At 38.5% G+C, this 18578-nt stretch overlaps 1 protein-coding gene across 3 annotated transcripts in view; it reads left to right on the forward strand.

Moving 5' to 3' along the window:
• The first annotated feature begins 2936 nt into the window (after positions 1-2936).
• LOC128699449 (uncharacterized) overlaps positions 2937-18578 on the forward strand; it is a 34748-nt gene continuing 19106 nt past the window's right edge. Inside the window, exons 1-3 of one of the 3 annotated variants that reach the window (XM_053792205.2) lie at positions 2937-3077; positions 5210-5373; positions 13106-13249. In XM_053792205.2, the coding sequence (XP_053648180.1) occupies positions 5229-5373; positions 13106-13249 (289 nt within the window). In that variant the 5' untranslated portion in view covers positions 2937-3077; positions 5210-5228. The remainder of the gene's footprint in view (positions 3078-5209; positions 5374-13105; positions 13250-18578) is intronic. The other 2 variants (XM_053792206.2, XM_053792207.2) reach the window with 2 other exon arrangements.

Below are 18578 nucleotides of genomic sequence, written 5' to 3' on the forward strand. Positions count from 1 at the left end.
ACAGTGTCTTCCATTGCAGACACTGCAAGGCTCCAGGCGGACATAAACCGAATCTTTCAGTGGGCTGCAGAAAACAATATGAAGTTCAACGATGAGAAATTTCAATTACTCAGATATGGTAAACATGAGGAAATTAAATCTTCATCAGAGTACAAAACAAATTCTGGCCACAAAATAGAGCGAAACACCAACGTCAAAGACCTGGGAGTGATTATGTCGGAGGATCTCACCTTCAAGGACCATAACATTGTATCAATCGCATCTGCTAGAAAAATGACAGGATGGATAATGAGAACCTTCAAAACTAGGGAGGCCAAGCCCATGATGACACTCTTCAGGTCACTTGTTCTATCTAGGCTGGAATATTGCTGCACACTAACAGCACCTTTCAAGGCAGGTGAAATTGCTGACCTAGAAAATGTACAGAGAACCTTCACGGCGCGCATAACGGAGATAAAACACCTCAATTACTGGGAGCGCTTGAGGTTCCTGAACCTGTATTCCCTGGAACGCAGGCAGGAGAGATACATGATTATATACACCTGGAAAATCCTAGAGGGACTAGTACCGAACTTGCACACGAAAATCACTCACTACGAAAGCAAAAGACTTGGCAGACGATGCAACATCCCCCCAATGAAAAGCAGGGGTGTCACTAGCACGTTAAGAGACCATACAATAAGTGTCAGGGGCCCGAGACTGTTCAACTGCCTCCCAGCATACATAAGGGGGATTACCAACAGACCTCTGGCAATCTTCAAGCTGGCACTGGACAAGCACCTAAAGTCGGTTCCTGACCAGCCGGGCTGTGGCTCGTACGTTGGTTTGCGTGCAGCCAGCAGCAACAGCCTGGTTGATCAGGCTCTGATCCACCAGGAGGCCTGGTCACAGACCGGGCCGCGGGGGCGTTGACCCTCGGAACTCTCTCCAGGTAACTCCAGGTACATAATTGATCCAGGGACTGTACTCCAATATAAAATTTCTAACAATAACCTACATGTGTGTTCAACTTTCAGCTATACTATCGTGTTCCTGTTTCCTGTCTCTCAAATAATCTGTCCCTATTCACTCTATCAATTCCCTTCAGTATTTTGTAGTTGGTATTATACCAATAGAGCCCTGGCTGTCTTCCAGCAGGCACTGGACAAACACCTAAATCAGTACCTGACCAGCCAACCTGTGGTTCATACGTCAGTTTGCGTGCGGCCAACAGTAACAGCCTGGTTGATCAGGCCCTGATCCACCATGAGGCCTGGTCACAGACCGGGCCGCGGGGGCGTTGACCCCAGGAACTTTCTCCAGGTATATCACCGCTAGTCCTCCAGTGTCATCAAGTTGAGTTCCCTTAACTTCTTCTCAGGGGACATCCCTTAGCCCCGAGACTACTTAGTGTTCCGGGGGTCAACGCCCCCGCGGCCCGGTCCATGACCAGGCCTCTTTGCAAATTTCTACACTTTATCTAATTTATTGACGTGTTTGACCAGGCGTGGGCTTCATACTGGTGCTGTATAATACAATATGAGCCTGACGTACACGGTGTACAGTGTCGTGAATGACTCCTTAGACTAGATGTCTAAAAGCTAGCTAGTCTTAGATTTGGCAGACTCGTATTTGTTGCAGTAGTTATTTGGTTGATGTGCGTCTCAGGTGATACGCTTGGTACAGTAATTACCTCAAATTTCAACCTGTCTCCTCACCCTTGCATTGTTTCTGATTAATTTCCCAACCTATCTGCTCTTGTCTGTCCTTCGCTATTTGATTGAGGCTTGCAGCCTTTGCTCCCCGAGCCTGTACTCCGTCTGCGGTTTTCTCTGCACGTCCCCAAACTTCATAACTTTGCACTTGCCGGGGTTAAACTCCAGTAGCTTGATATTTTTTTTTTATCAAATATACAGAGTCGAAACTAAGGTGTGATAGAATAGGATAAAATATCATAATATACCTCGAAATGTCATAAAATTATTCATACAAATAAAATGTAATAGGTACCTATAATAAAAATAAGTGAATTAATATGCGGCTTCCCCCCCCAAAAAAATACTCTTTTTTAAATAGTTGTTGCAATAATTTCATACAATAGAATTAGGCGTAGCAAATTATTTCACCATAATATCCGGTGCGTAAATGTTCTTCAGTCTTAGTTTTTTGTAATTAAGTAAATAATAGCGAGAAATTACGCCTTTACTGACGCCAGCGAGACACTTCAACTTAATCAACATCTGGCAAACATCGACATAACTTTCCTTTTGTAAGCACCTTCTAAATTGTATAGCGCCTAAAATTATCATACACAAATAATATATATATGTAAAAGAAATAAATTTATTGGTTATTGTCGTCTCATTCATATTAAAAATAAAATATATAATCACGTTGGAGCAAATATTCAGTTGTGTTAGGCTCCTCCAGCGCGTCTATATGGTATTCTTGATGTTCTTGCATTATATTGTGCTTATTCCTGCACAAAATAATAATTGTGCTTTCAAATATAACATTATTGTCTGAAATTGGTTAAGAGATGTAATAAAACAATTTAAAGAATCACATATTTAGGAATGCTAGTTGTACTATAAAGTGACTAAATATAGATTTTGTGGTACTGTTTTATGTACACTAAGCTCTGTTAGATATTGGTTATTAAATATGTATATATAAATGTATATTTTAGTTTTTATACAACACTAAACCTAGAAAGAGTGATCAGCAATTCTCATCCCACTGAAAAGTTTCTCTTGCTTCTAAGAGGGCGGAGAAAATGTCTACTTTTTCAGGAGTTAACCTTAAGCACTTTCTCTATGTATTATAGCACCGAAATAAAATATGACACTGCAAAAAAAGTCTGTTGACTACTAAGTTAGGAATAATTAATATACATCTGAGGTGCGTGAAAGAAGACTAAGTAATGCTTTGAGTACATGATATAGGTGCGTGTGAGGAGTGATGTGACTCCCCAGGATCGTCTGGGACCCCCTGGGAAAGGTAGAGTTTGAAAGCCTTGTACTGAGCTTGACACGTTGTTTGGCGGGCGACACCGGCTGGGCACTACTACACTCTTCTCGCGCTCTACTACCCTTTAGGTAATTAATGTATATAACGTATCCTTACCTCACATTGATACCCTGGTGCAGTGTATGTGTGAGCTTGTCTAATGTCTCTGAAGCGCTGCCTAGGCCTCCTATTTGATTTTCCGAAAGTCTGACGAATGGCGGTCGTGACAGATAGCCGTTGCTGGGTGTAAAATTTTCACGATTTGACTTAATCGCCTTTATTTATCGACGGGCGCGAAGTTTATCGCTCGTGCTATGGTGTTTGGCGAGGGAGGTAAGTGAGAATGATGGTAAGCCATGTGAGGGCACACTGTGGCGTGGGTAAGACGTATGGAATGGGAATGTGATAGGCCTACCAAGGCGCCCACGTTGCTGCCACACCATTCCACAATGTGGCGTTGATGCACATTTTTTCCTCATTGTTGTACATGCAGTGGTGAAGGTGAAGAAAGTGATGGTATCTTTTTTCAGTGTTGGAGGAGGGGGGGGGGGAGCTTGAAAAAAAAATGGGTGATTGGGAAGCGGTGGCACCACATGGGTTCCATTTTTGGCCCAGGCTGGAGGGTAAGCTGCTGTGTCTTCCAGTGAACACGTGTTTCGTAGATTCGAAACCCCTTACGGGTAGTTTCTTGATCCAAGGACTTTCTACTCTTGGATCGAACGTGATTACCCGCAATTCCGGGGCGCTGGATGACTCGTACGGGTTTAGCGCTCCCTCTAGCCTCCCTTCCACGAGTGTAATGTAGACTTGGAGTAAGCTGTTAAGTAGTATGTTTAATGCGAATTTTTGTGTTTCTTAAACAAGATAAATGAATGAAGAGCGGGAATGGGTGGATGAAATGACCTACCTAACATGGGCCAGTATGCCACCTGCAGTGTTTGACTGGGAGACTTAGGCCTTCTTGGAAGTCACTCATGCCAGTGAGGGGGGGGGGGACGAGCCAAGAAACTGAACTTTCACCCTTTTGGATCAAACCAGATTCCTTTCCATTCCCTTTAGTGATCTGACACCAGTGGGTTTAGTGCTTCCCTACAATGTAATTTGGGTGGGGAAAGGTGTGCAGATTCACATTTTTTTCCCTGATCAAACTTGGTTAAAATAGTGTTTAGCATAATTTTCAACATGTATTTGCTAAAGGTTTTTAACATTGGCTTGGTAATTACCTAAAAGTTGGTTTGAACCACAGCAGATAACTATGAAAGCTTTTCTGAAGTATGCATCAGAGTTTACTTCTGTAAGTTTGCTAGAAGGAGCCAATTTGGAATATGGCAGGTTAATTAAATACACTAATGTTCCTATATGAAGTAAATTAGTTATGCATGTCAGCGGTATTATGTTCAGACGAGTACTGTGTTAAGACAGTTGCAGTGTATGACATTTTGAAGTTTTATTCCCCAGGGACTTATCAGTTAACTTTATCAAAATTGGTGAGAGTTGATTGTCTCTGATGGACAAAATAGCTTCATTAAAATGCTCTAAACTGCATGTTGTCTTTTTTTAAAGTGAAATTAGTTTGCAGTATATAAAGCCCTATAGTTTAAGAGCATTATTGGCCATTAAATTGTGGCAGTATTTATTACTTCACTCCGTTGATCACAAGTACTGGCTTCTTTAGATACACTATGCACAGTGATTTCTAGAAATTTAGTGCTCTCCCATCTTCCAGTGTATAATATAGATAATGTGAGAATGGAAGTTGCTGTTTCTGGTGTTTAGCAATCATGAATATTCCTCAGTTATGGTTTAATCTGTAGATTTTTTTTTTTCAGTAATTTAAAGGAATGCAAAAGTACCTACTAGAGGATCAAAATAGGGTTACCTTAAGGTACTGTATTATGAAAAGGACACAAAGGCAAATGAGAATTGACATGCAAGTTGCAAGGTAATTGGACAAAATTTATGAAAATTCATTAGTGGTATTTTCCTAGTAGATTGACTTCAATAATTGTTGCAAATGGGTGTTGGTCAAGAGATGGTGTAAACATACCTATTTACAAAATGACAAGAGGTCCTTGGTTTATATTTGTCAGGTTGGCGTCAGTTGGGTTTTTGGAATTCATAATAGCGAATGTAATTAGAAGTCCCCTTTGTAAACACTAGAATGTGTCAACGAAGTGGGGTCTTTCTTTGCCTAACAAATTTACAAACTTCTTTTCACAAGGTATTTGAAGCTGTGGGCCATGATAAAGAGTACGTTACTCTTCTGGACTTCAGTAAGGCCTGTCTTAAGGATGCTTTCTACCTACCCTGCCAGGCGTTTAAGTTCGTCCATCTGCCCCACCTTCCCTCCTGTGGAAGAAAAAAACAGGGTGAATAAAGGGTTAGGTAAGATTTTTAAAAGGTTTATATAGTGGCGGAAAGCTGGGGTACCTCGGACCATTTGGCAGCTCAGTATTTTCTCGTTAGGTGTGGCTGACCGATAGATGAGATTGGACTTTAATGTGATAGCTCATGACTGCTTTTTAAAAGCTTCACTAAGGCTCCCTAAATGAATAACCTACTTGACCTGGTTATGGCAACATTAGAAGCTAGTCTTGATTGATGAAAAGCTTTAAAAAAGCAGTCTTTCTGGAAGTATGAAGTGCAGTGCATTATGAAATTGAGGTTGCTGATTTTTCAATGGCAGATTTTGTGGATTGAGACCATCCAGCTGGTGTTGGTTGTGTAACCTGACAAGGATTATCACAAAGATCTGAACAGTAATGAAGAGGGTTGCCAGTGAATTTTGTGGCATTACTGTACTAGCTGCTAGAGTTGCATGTACATTAGGTATTGCGTCAGAATATCAGTCCTTAGTGAGGAGAAAGTTGTATTGAAGGTCGCATAATGGATCAGTACTAAATTCATTAGGAATGGATAGACCATGAAGAGAAACATAATCTTAAGGTAGTACTTCCTAAAGGAACTGAAGTATACTGTATCGATTTGGGGAAAGACAAACCCACGTCAATCTTAATAGCTTATTGAGAACGACAAGGGTTTCCATTAATAGCCTGTCTTTAACAGTAAATGAGATCTGAGACGAGGACCTGCTTAACAGATGCAGGATTAGTTGCAATCAATATGGGTCTTGAAAGCAAAACCCAAGCTAAGCCTAGAAAAAATTGCATTTAAATAAATTTGCCGTATCCAAAGTGAATTAGTGTTATCATATTTGTCCATCAAAAGTTAGGAATAGGAGTTAGTAAGAGATTAGTGCTGCTGTATATAACTGCATTTTTTAGAAGGCAAATACAGTATTAATACATAAATTGCTTTTGATTTGTACCTTTGAGTTTCAAAAGTTATTTTCCATCATGAAACCTACCAGAGCCATTTGGAACTTTGGAATGTAGGTGTATTTTATTCATTTTTCTTATCAGTTTTGAATGTTCTATAAAAATAACTAAGTGATATCCTAATAGACTGCAATCAGGGAGGTACTATCAATTTGTTAGACTACAAAGTGCAGGGGATTTAAGGACCACCTGCTTACTGTAGACCTCACCTGACTAGGAATTGAGAGAAGACCTAGTAAAGGGTGAGTGCAGTAATGAAGGTAGTTGCCAATGTACCATTTTTAGTGTTTGTACACTATCAGAGAAGCATATTCCTCAGAAATAAGATAAAAATTACTGTTTAAACATGGCATGTGTGAAGAGGGTCGTTTGTGCGTTAAAGCAGGAGGGTCACATTATCAAAAAATGGATCATAACATTAAGCTAATGTTGAAGGTAAATTGTATTAGCTTAATGATGTGTTAAATTTTAATAATTTTTAAGATACAAGTGAAATTCCAAAAATCAGTAAGATGTCAAAATTTGGCATTTGTGAGTTTACTTCCTGTATTAGTAATATGGAGAGATGAACTCTCTTAGTTATTACTTACAAATGATGTAAAATGGGGAAAATAAGTGAGGGGGCTCATTATCTTAGTAGGTCAATATTAGCCTTGTTTTTAATCCATGTAAATAATCTTTAGTAGACTGCTGCATTTTTTATTTTGGATGAGGTTTCTAATTCTGGGGAAGATAAATAACCACAGCACTTGCAAAATGATTTTGATATGATTACAAAAGAATGTTTGGGTTAAATCTGAAGCGAAGGCTAAGACTTCTTGGCTTACAGGGAAGTAATACATTTTAATGGTAGTAATTCATACTACGCATTGTTGATGAGCATTTAGATTACACATTGTTGATGAGCATTTAGATTACACATTGTTGATGAGCATTTAGATAATGGAATACTGTTACCAAGTCATTCATTAGTCAGAAATCTCCACCATTTTCCTACAGTAAATGTCCACTTGGATATAAACCAAGTTTTCCACTGGGCCTTGGAAAACTTATGCTCAATGAGGACAAATTTCATTTATGGAAAACTAGATGAAAAAATAGCTAGTAGATTATACAACTAATTTTAACCACACAGTAGTGGGGAAAAACTAATGTGAAGGATTTGGGAGCGATAATGTTGGATCTCTCCCTCGAGGACCATGAGCCGTAATCACATCTGAGGGAAATGATTGGATGGATAATGAGGACTTTCAAAGCAAGGGATGCCATGCCAAAGGGGCACATAAATAATGTGCTAAAGCTATCTAACCAAGACGAGACTTGCAGCAGTGGTTTCAAATTGGAAACTTTTAGATTCAGAAAGGATATAGGAAAGCACTAGTTTGGTACTAGAGATGTGGATGCATGGAACACTCCCGAGTAGCATCATTGAAGCTGAAATGTTGTGTAATTTTAACCCTTATCAGGGATTGGTACCAAACCTGCACACAAAAATCACTCCCTATGAAAGTAAAAGACTAGGCAGGAGATGCAACATTCCCCCGATGAAAAGCAGGGGTGTCACAAGAACATTAAGAGAATACAATAAGTGTCTGGGGCCCAAGACTTCAACTGCCTCTTAGCATACATAAGGGGGATTACCAGTAGACCCCTGGCTGTCTTCAAGAAGGCACTGGACAGGCACCTAAAGTCAGTACCTGACCAACCAGTTGGGTAACGTTTGTTACTTTAAGCTCAGTTTCAGGGTACTTTTCATCGTGAAACCAGTCAAAATTGTCTATTTCTGTAATACGTACATCTTCCATTCTATCAAATGAGACCAAGAAAATGAAAATGCAACCATGAATACAATATGAAAATACACTGCAAAGTCGTGAGTTTTTTTTCTTGTGCACTGCGTGTTGCAGGATTTTTTTTATACTGCGCACACAAACCACAGAGACCCATTCTTTCATATGTAGGCCTACCAGCTTTCTTCCACCAAATTTAAAGACTAGAATTTTGGCGTATAAATACGTGACACACTGGCTGTTAAGATGCAACATGTACGTGACCGACCCTCAAAGGGTTAAAAATAGGTTAAACAAATACATTGGGTGTGAATTGGACTTGACTAGCTTGTGCTAATAGGTCTGATGCAGTGCTGCTTCTTAAGTTCTTGTGTACTGCTGTATGCTAATAACCTCATTCAAGGTAGTCAAAATTGCATATCTAGAGAATGTACAGAGGACCTTCACTGCACTTATTAGTTCAGTTAAGCACCTTACTGGGAGCGTTTAAAATAACTTGACCTGTTCTTCCTGGAATTATGATGAGAAAAATGCATCATAATCTACACCTGGAGAATCCTAGAGCGACAGGTAACAAATTTGCACACACAAATCATTATGAAAGATTGTAGAAGGTGCAGTATACCCTACTGAAAAATAGAGGTACCATGAGTACACGAGAAGTAAAACTTGGGGCCATTTGGATGGTGTGCAAATGGTAATAAGCTGTAAATAAGGGTATAAATATACCTAACCAAAACTAAGGTTTAAATTAACCACTGCACTGACTAGCATGCATGCATGCATGCATCCATCCATACATCATGCACATGTTGAGAATGCTCACCATAAATTTTTAAACATCCAATACTGAAATGTGGGTTACACACTTAAACCCTTAAACGGTCCAAACGTATATATACATTTTTTCAACATTTGAAAGTATGTAAAAAAATGTATTTTTTTTTTTTTTTTACATTTGAAAATATGTAAAAAAAAAAAAAAAAACCACAGGTCAACTTTTGGAGCACTATGGATTTGAACGTCAATCTATTTGGACCGTTTAAGGGTTAACATAGACTTCAGTAAGATTACCCATCCTCTTGAGGCACTCGAGTCTTGTAGGCACTGATAAAGCTAAATTATGGAGAGTAGAAAAGTCTGTATCCTTCCCTTACCTGCTTAAAGGCACTTGAGTGTTTGGGGTTAAAGGACACTCCAGTGTCATAATGCTAACCCTTAAGGATTCACATGTTCTATTAAATTTAAGTCCACCGAGTTACCTGGCAAGTCATTCAAGATTGAAATTTCAGTCCTTTAACTAACCACAAGTTTCATTAGCAGTATGGCAAGGGGCACTGTTGTATACAGGTTACCCTGGCACTACTGTCAGCAGATACTGATAAAAAGGCATACTTGTGTGCATATTTATGGATCAAGTTGTATGCATGTTTTTGAGGCAAGTGGCTCTTGTACAGCATACACATTTTAATCATAAAAGCCACAAGTATCCTGTGAAAAGTAAATTTTGGCTTAGATATGAGCAAGCCTGGTGGGTGTTCACAGTATAATTCAGTGCATGCTGGAATATCTAACCTCTGGCCTTATTTGGGTTAATGGTGAATTTGAGCTATTTTCTAAGGTAGTTTTCATTTTTTTTTTTCCTGTGGAGATAGGAAGACTATAACAAATTTGGTCAATTGGTCTGGCAGTGGCCTGAAATAGGCCTCAGTGGCAATTTTGTTTTGGTGTTGTGGCCCCCTTTCCCCTTTGGTATGTTTTATGAGGTTTTACAAAGTCTGCATCAATTAGCGACAGCCAAAACCATAATCAGTCATTCTTGGTTATATATGATTAGCTGAGAAATAGAGTAAGGCTTGAATATTTTTTATGGATTAAAGGCAATAGGAGAGGCCTGAGGATATAAACCATACCATGGGGATAGAACCTTGGGGAGCAGAAATCCAAAGCAAAGATAAGTGACTAAATGTGTAAAAGGCTAACAGATTTATATAATGTAACGGCAGTCCTGAGGCTAAATTACAGCTCCTTTACATCATTGGTAAGGTTTTGCTTAGATTATGCAGTTCCAGTGTACCTACCTGGAGGGCATTCCAGGGATCAACGCCCCCACGGCCCAGTCCACCACCAGGCCTCCCAGTGGCTTGGCCTGATCAGCGAGGCTGTTACTGCTGGCTGCACTCAATCCAATGTATGAACCACAGCCCGCCTTATCTGGCACTGTCTTTAGGTATCTGTCCAGCTCCCTCTTGAAGACAATCAGGGGTCTTCTGGTAATGCCCCTTATTGCTGGTGGGAGGCTGTTGAACACTCTTGGGCCCCGGACACTTGTTGCCTTTTCTTAGTGTACCAGTGACGCCCCTACTTTTCACTGGGGGGTATGTTGCATCACCTGCCAAGTCTTTTGCTTTCGTATGGAGTGATTGCTGTGTGCATATTAGGGACCAGTCCCTCCAGAATCTTCCAGGTGTAGATTGATGCATCTCTTGCCTGTGCTCTAGCGAGTACAAATCAAGTGCTTCCAGGTGCTCCCGGTAGTTAAGGTGTTTGATGGAACTCGTACGTGCAGTAAAGGTTCTCTGTACATTCTCTAGTTCTGCAATTTCACCTGCCTTGAATGGGGATGTTAATGTACAGCAGTATTCCAGCCTGGAGAGAATTAAGTGATTTATAAAGGATCATCATGGGCTTAGCATCTCTTGTGTACATGACAGGATGGATATAAATTGCATTGGAGGACATATAGAATGATGACGGTTAATCCACTGTATTAGGAATCTTTCATATAAGAGAAGCCCTGAACCTTGACTGTAAAATGGGGGGGGGGGAGACAATTGAAATGGTGGGAGACTGGCTTAAGTAAAGGAGATAAATAGGGTGCTGATAATATCACCCAAGAAAATTCGAAGTAATGGATTCAAAGTGGGTAAATTTATATTTTGAAAAGGTGTAGGAAATTGCTGGTTCAGCAATCATAGAATCTGAAAATTAGGGTCATTGAAGCTAAAGCATTAAGTAGCCTTAAATATTTTAGATAAAAACAAGTTATAAGGGCCAACTTTGAATTGGAGCTGCAGAGCATGGACTAGTAGGGTTATATCTTCGGAATGGTTGGGCAGATTTGAGCAATGGATTTGTTGGCTTTAAGTATGAACCATTAGTCCTGCAGTATTCCTTGTGCTCCAAAGATGGAAAGATTTAGAAACACTGGCTTGGCAAGACTGTACTGGCTGGAGACCGGATTGTAAAGCAGCGTCAAGAAGAGTGTTACAATAAAAAATTGGTTGGAAATGTACGAGTGGTTGTATGAATAGGATGTAATCTTGCATGGACTGGTAGACCTATTAGTGCTTCTGCATTCCTTTAAAGTTTTTAGACTATTCTAATTCTTTTTTCAGTTTTCAATCTTGAATTACCATATGGTAAAGTCTGAGTTTGTTAATTACACGACATCACATCGATCTAATGCTGATTTTGAACATAAAATACAGTACACTAATATGGATTGGTATGCTTATGTTGGTTCATGATTTCCCTTGGTTTTCATGGCTGGAACACCTGTTAAAGAATTCACTTGCATTTCACCCTTTTCGGTTTGACTGCACTTTACACAACCTGTGTGTAGGAGAAAGACACTGACTACGTTTGTCTGACTGACCATTAACTGGTGAGACTAGTTGATGGTCTAAGTCAGACCGAAACATCATCATAGTTTTTCTCTTATGTGTGGATTATTTATGGATTACATTTTTATTGCATGATGGAATTTTTGTTTTTCTTAATATCAACTTTGATGAACCTTATCTGTGAATATTTTGCATGCATATAAATATCAGTTTTTGTAATTGTTTGTAGGAATAGCCATGATCATGTCGCATTCATTTAGTTGTATATAATTTGTAAATATTCATTGTTCTTAGAATTTACTGCGTTGATGGAGCTTTCTAGTAATCGGTATTAATTTTTTCTTCATGGCATAGCCTCATCAGTTTATCATTTTTTATCTGTTGGTACCTGCCTGTGTTTTTGGTTATGGGTATGTATTATTCATTCTTGATTATTTTAATGCCGAGTCATTTTGTAGCATGACCCATGTCTATATAGCCACCACTGTAGCCCATTCCAAGGTTGTATGATTGTTGTAATGAGGATTGTAGTATTTTCCAAGACTAAGGCTATTTTTGAAATTTGCCTATGTAACCTACCAGTTTCAAAGATTTAAATTGATGCTGGTAAAGGTCTTTTGATTTACAGAATTGGCACTACCTCCATTTCCTTGGATCAAACCCGATTTTTCCCAGTCCTCAAGTGCTATATGACTTTAATTTCCCCATAAAAATAAATTGATCTTGGTGATTATATTGTCTCTTTTATCCCCTGTCTGACCTTATTGTAAATATACAGTATGTTCTAAATGTTACTCTCATTTCAAATACTGTATATCTTTATGGGTAAATTATTCCATAACTTTTCATTTTCTAACTTTAACCAATTGGAAAATTATAGGGAACTTGATCCTTTTTAGGCACTATCAGTGACTCTCTTTTTTTTTTTTTCCCCAACCATTTTTTTTTATTGCAATAGTTTGCCCTGTGTTCTACCTGTTTTGTAGTTTTCAGATTACTTTCATAGGGAGCTCCTGTAGATTGTTTTTACTTTTAATCTAATATAATGCAGTCTGCCTAACCATACTGGAAGTGTTGAATTGGAAGGTTTTAAGTTACACCCCCCCCCCTTTTCTCACCCCCTCCATTTTAAGCTGTGTTTATAATAAATGCCAGGGATTTAATAAAAATCTTAAGAGTTTTCTACTGGAAGTAAAGCCTATTTACTAGACAAATGTAGATAAAAATGTGAAGTTTCAGCTCATTTGACAACCTAATGAAACATGGTCCAGAAAATTAGCTTCAGCTTTTCATTAGGAAAGCCATTACCTACTGCTTTTAGATGCTTTTCTGGTTTAACAATATCTTAGATACTTCTTTACAGTTCCATCAAACATCATGCCGCCCAAGAATTCAAAGCGGAATGTGGAGGGGGGTGAATCCTCTTCTGGTGAGGAAGGGGGGGGAGTTTCTTCCCCAAAGCGTAAAAGGTTAATTTCTGAAGAAAAGGATAGAAAGTATGAGTCGGGTACGTCAGTCCTTCCCCTCCGCAATTAATAATAGTTTAAGTATACTGTAGTTGCAGTGCAAAAAGTATTGAAAAGCAGAATTAGCCTTTAAAGATTCAGTGAAAATCATTTCCCCTCATCACACAATAAATCGATGTTTGCATGAGCCATACCAAGCATTTAAATTTTGGATGCCTAGTGTGTGTGCACGTGACATCACAGGGTGAGTCTCCTGCATATTAGCTGTCAAGCGTGTCATTGATACTGTTTTACTTCTCGTGAGTCATGACAAAAGTGTTCTTTTGAAGTACTGTATAATGAACATTACTATGTACAGATTTAATGTACATATATAAAAATTCTGATACAGTACATAGATTTTTTCACGTGACATATAACAGTCCTGCCAAATTGGCTAATTGTGCACCCCTTTGCGTTCACATCTGTAACCAAAAAGTGCTGCCAAGGTGGCTGATCATTGTGCACCCACAGCTCATCCTGTGAGCAGTAGTGCAAAGAAAATTATGGAGGCTACAAGGCATCTTAGACCCCACTGAACATAGTTAATTTCATAATTGAGATGTTAGGGTCATTCTGTATCAGGTGGACCAATTTTGAAGATGGTCCCCATCTGACCATCTCCAATGTTGTTTGAACTTAGTATGTAGTTTTGTATAGCTCAAAGTTCTGTAGACTTTCTGGTATGTTGTAGATTGATCACCAGAGGTGTTTGGGAGGGGGGGTGGGGGTTAACCTTAAGTGTCATGGATGCCATTGCTAGCTGTCTGGCAAGTTTCACAGGCTGCTGTGGCACATGGTAGTTATCATGACATTCGGTGTCTTCAATTTTTACTGCAAATTTCAAAAATTATAATACTGAGACCATTTGATTTTTTTTTTCTCTCCTGGCGCTAAGAAAAAATTAGATAGCAAATTTGATAAATTTGGTTTTCCATAAATCTGTAGCAAGTCATTGTAACTGTTGCTGAACAAGCTAAGCATTATAAGTGTTCAAATAGTGGTTGTCAGTCCTATTTGCTAATATATACTTTCTTTAATGTGAAGTACTTTAGTGTGGGGGAAATTTGACCAATTTTATGGACAAATGTCATTGAAGGGTACCACCATTTTTATGTACCTTTAGAAAACCTTGTTTGCTTGCTGGAATCTTTTTCATAGTATTGTACACTATTTTATTCCTAATAGCTAAACCCTTCCCACAAGACTCGTCGTCCTTATTGGTAGTTTTTGGTATTGCTTTCGGAGTCAAAGCCTGTTGATTTGCATTGATCACTATATAGAATGCCTGGCCAACTGGACCACTTCATGTATTGGATTTCATATTGCTAAAACAAATTGTAACCCTTGTGAGATCACTTATTATTCCACAGTGTATTTTATATCTATGGCTCCCCTAACCCAATATGTGCTATTCTTCAAATTCTAGGGCTTATAAAAATAGCACGAGTTGTGTATATCCCTAAAAGTCGGTTGTCTTGCTTTGCCGAGCTTGAAACGGTTGCATTTCACTTGGCGTTTACGAGCCAACACCTCTCAAGGCTATATAGCCCTAATTGTCAGAGTGCTGGAACAGAGTATCTTCAGGGATTTTACGAAGAGCATGTATGCCAAAGGTAACTTTCCTTTTCAAGATTGACACAATTCCCATTGCTTAAGTTACTTTGCTTCTACAACCTTCTCAATCCTCAGACTTGCAGAATAGTCTCACAAGTGTGTAACCCACTTTTAAGGTGCCTGCTTATTTTAACCCCTTCAACACTCCATAGACATACTGGATGGATTTGGGTGTGATTCAAGTATGTTATATATATATATATATATATATATATATATATATATATATATATATATATAGATAGGCCCATTGAGATGTATGAAAGTCTAGTCAGTCATTCTAACTTGTGAACTATTGGGAACTGCCCACTGCTAAGTCTGAAACTATACACAACTTCACAGCTCTTCTACCTCCAAAGGAAGTAAACTATCTGATTTGTTAACTTGGGATAACAGTGAGTTTACCTACTGGTTAGAGGCAATTTCAACAACCCTCCAGATTATACTCTGGAACCTTTCCAGATGTTCGTCCCCTATAATGTCATTAGCATGCCATAGGGTTAACCCTACTTCAGAACCACTAGTCACATTATCCATCCAGGTTTTTTTTTTTTCACTGGCTTTTTATGAAAGAAAATACTTAAAATTTCCAGTTAAATTTATAATTGCCTGTTTCAGCAATGCAAGAGATGAATGTTTGAGTTATTGTAGGATATGATGAATTCAGTAGCATTGCAGATTTATAGCGAATGTAAAAATGTGATAAAGTATGAAAGTACAGTTTCAAATACTTTTAGCAAATTATGGTATTAAACTACTAAATGTATTATAATTATCCAATAGCTAGTAAATACTTTCCCATGCTCCTACAACCTATATTTAACACTAGTCATGAAAATTACTTTGAGAAAGGTAGTGCGTTTTCTCTTAATTTTTTTTCTTGTTCTGTTGTAGCGCTGTGTAACCTTTACAAGTTTTTCACTTCATTTGATTATAACAATACTCTGGGAATGTCTGATATCTGCTGGCAGATCATGGTTTTCCCTGCTATTTGCTTGGTTTATTTTACACTTCCCACATTGTGTAGTAATATCTCTTATCTTTAGTGTAAGGAACTTCCACAGATATTGATAGGATACTTTGTGCAACTTTTCATTGGTTTAAAAATTGGGTGAGGAGAACTTATCACTTGGCCCAGTAGGTTTATTTCATAGCTTGTTTATTCTTATGGTGGTCATAGTGTCTAAATTCATTGTTTTTTTGTGAATACAGTATTTGAATACTTGTTCATTTAGAATGGATACACAGATTCAAGATTCCACTAGTGATTAAGTCCTTGTCTGCAGCTTTGAAGAATTATGGCAATCTGAGCTTTAGAAATTTTAAGCTGTTACTCTTGTGTAATGTATAATTAATTATTTGAAATGTTGTAAATCTAAAATTATACTTACTGAATACCCTCTGATGTTTGAGCAGCTAGTGCCTAAGATTCCAGCAACCCATATTTTGACCTAAATGGGGAAAGTGATTGTGACTTGTACCTTGTGACTGATAAGTATTGGACTGACTTGTGGGTGTCATAGATTGGATAACATTATATTGCCATATAATAGTAAATTATGGTGCATATGTACAGTGGAACCTCAGCTTACGAATGCCCCACCATGCAAATTTTTCAGGATACGAAGTCACTCCATCAATTTTTTGCTTCTGGATATGAACAAAATTTCAGGATGCGAACTTCCCCCCTCAAGGGGGGTTACTTGGTGAGGGGCTCTTGATCACGGGAATTGGATCTGTGCTCCACTCCCCTAAATTAATATAATTATTATAATAATACATACATACATACTAATAATAATACACTGCAGCAGGCCTGTTGGCCCATACTAGGCATGTCCTTCACAATCTATCCCACTAACAATATTTGCCTAACTCAATTTTCAATGTAGATGAATGATTCAGAGAACCGACAAGTTGATAAATTACACATGTGCAACACTTAGGTATCTTTAATGAGGAAACATTTTGCCACACAGTGGCTTCATCGGTCCATACAAAGGAGAATGGTGAAAAACAGGAGTAGTTTTAGGTAATCAGTCCCTCAGCCTTGAGTTGATGTGGTCAGTCCATCAATCTTGAAAAGAATACAGCATATCTGCAGATGATTCTGTTTACTTATGTGCCGGTCCCACTCACATCCAACCCCTCTCACTCGTGCATTTATCCAACACAAATTTGAAACTACCCAAGGTTTTAGCCTCATTAACCATACTAGGCAGATTGTTCCACTCAACATAAGAAAGGAGGAACACTGCAGCATGCCTGTTGGCCCATATTTGGCAGGTCTTTCACAACTCCAGCCCACTAACAGAAAAATGCTACCCAAGCAATAAGCTTTAATCATCCTATTTACTCATGTGCAAGTCCCACTCAAATCCAACCCCTCGCATTCGTATTTATCCAACCTAAATTTGAAACTACCCAAGGTTTTAGCTTCGATAGAACCTTGGGTAGCTTTAACAAGAGATTGGACAAGTATACGAGTGGGAGGGGATGGGTATGATTGATGTCCTGGGTACATAATAACATGAGAAAGGAGGAACACTACAGTAGGCCTGCTGGCCCATACTAGGCAGGTCCTTCACAGATCCCGTCCACTAACAGAATAAACGTACCCAAGCAATAAGCATTGACAACTCGACTCCTTGACTGTGTGCTGATGGAGTTACAGGAAGGTGACATTGGAGAAATGCTGAACACTGACAATGATGCACCTGTTGTGCATTCCTTAAGTGGTGGTGAAATTAGATGAATTGTGATGTATAAATAAGCCAGAGTTGATATTAGCATCATATTGAAGTATTTTGTTGTGCCTCCTAAGATCAGGAATTCCGCTGGAACGGATTAATGCCATTTCACTTAATTTAAATGAGGAAAATTGACTCGGCATACAAATGAATCGGGATACGAACTAGGTCATGGAACGGATTAAATTCGTAAGTCAAGGTTCCACTGTATTTAGATAATTATGGTAGTACAGTAGTGCAGGAAGTTATTGAAAGCAAATTGGTTATGATGGCAGAAAAATAATGTAAAACTTGTTAAAAAGCATAGACTAACCAAATGGTTCTAGGGCTTTGTAAATCATGCAGCATTGCATTTTCTTAGTACAGAATATTTGAATGTTATGTTGTATAGTCTTGCATGTATTGATGGTCCACTGTCACTAGGGAGGTTGTTGCCCACTCCTAAGTAATGACTCCACTTTCCCTAACTTTATGCTTATTGATGCTCAGTTCACAACTGAAGGATGTTCGACTCCCAGGCTGGGCAATTTCTTTAGCAAAGTTTACACCTGCTGCACTCTTTATTTACAAAGGTGTAAACGGGTACCACCATCAGTTTCTGGGTTACATCCAAGGGGACGATTGTAATGTATCTTAATTATAAAAATCTGAGGCAGGACAGCTTACCCCTGTCTGAGAGGCTAGTGATAACTAGTTCATTAGTATACCTATAAATTACTTTTCACAAAAAATTATCAGGTCTAAATGTTTTCTTAATTGGGTTGGGATGCAGTCTGGTTGAAAGTTAAGATTTCACCCAATCAGTTTTCTCAACCTGTTAACAGTACATGCCTAATTTTTCAAGAACAACTTATAAAAAATTTAAAATATATTTCATAAATATGGGATGAATTGCTTGGTCATAGCCTCATTAAAGTACCATTAAAGTTGATCATCTTTCATCTAAATGTTTAAAATATTTTAT

Source organism: Cherax quadricarinatus, chromosome 61 (genome assembly GCF_038502225.1).
Source record: "Cherax quadricarinatus isolate ZL_2023a chromosome 61, ASM3850222v1, whole genome shotgun sequence".
NCBI classification, from domain to species: Eukaryota; Metazoa; Arthropoda; class Malacostraca; order Decapoda; family Parastacidae; genus Cherax; species Cherax quadricarinatus.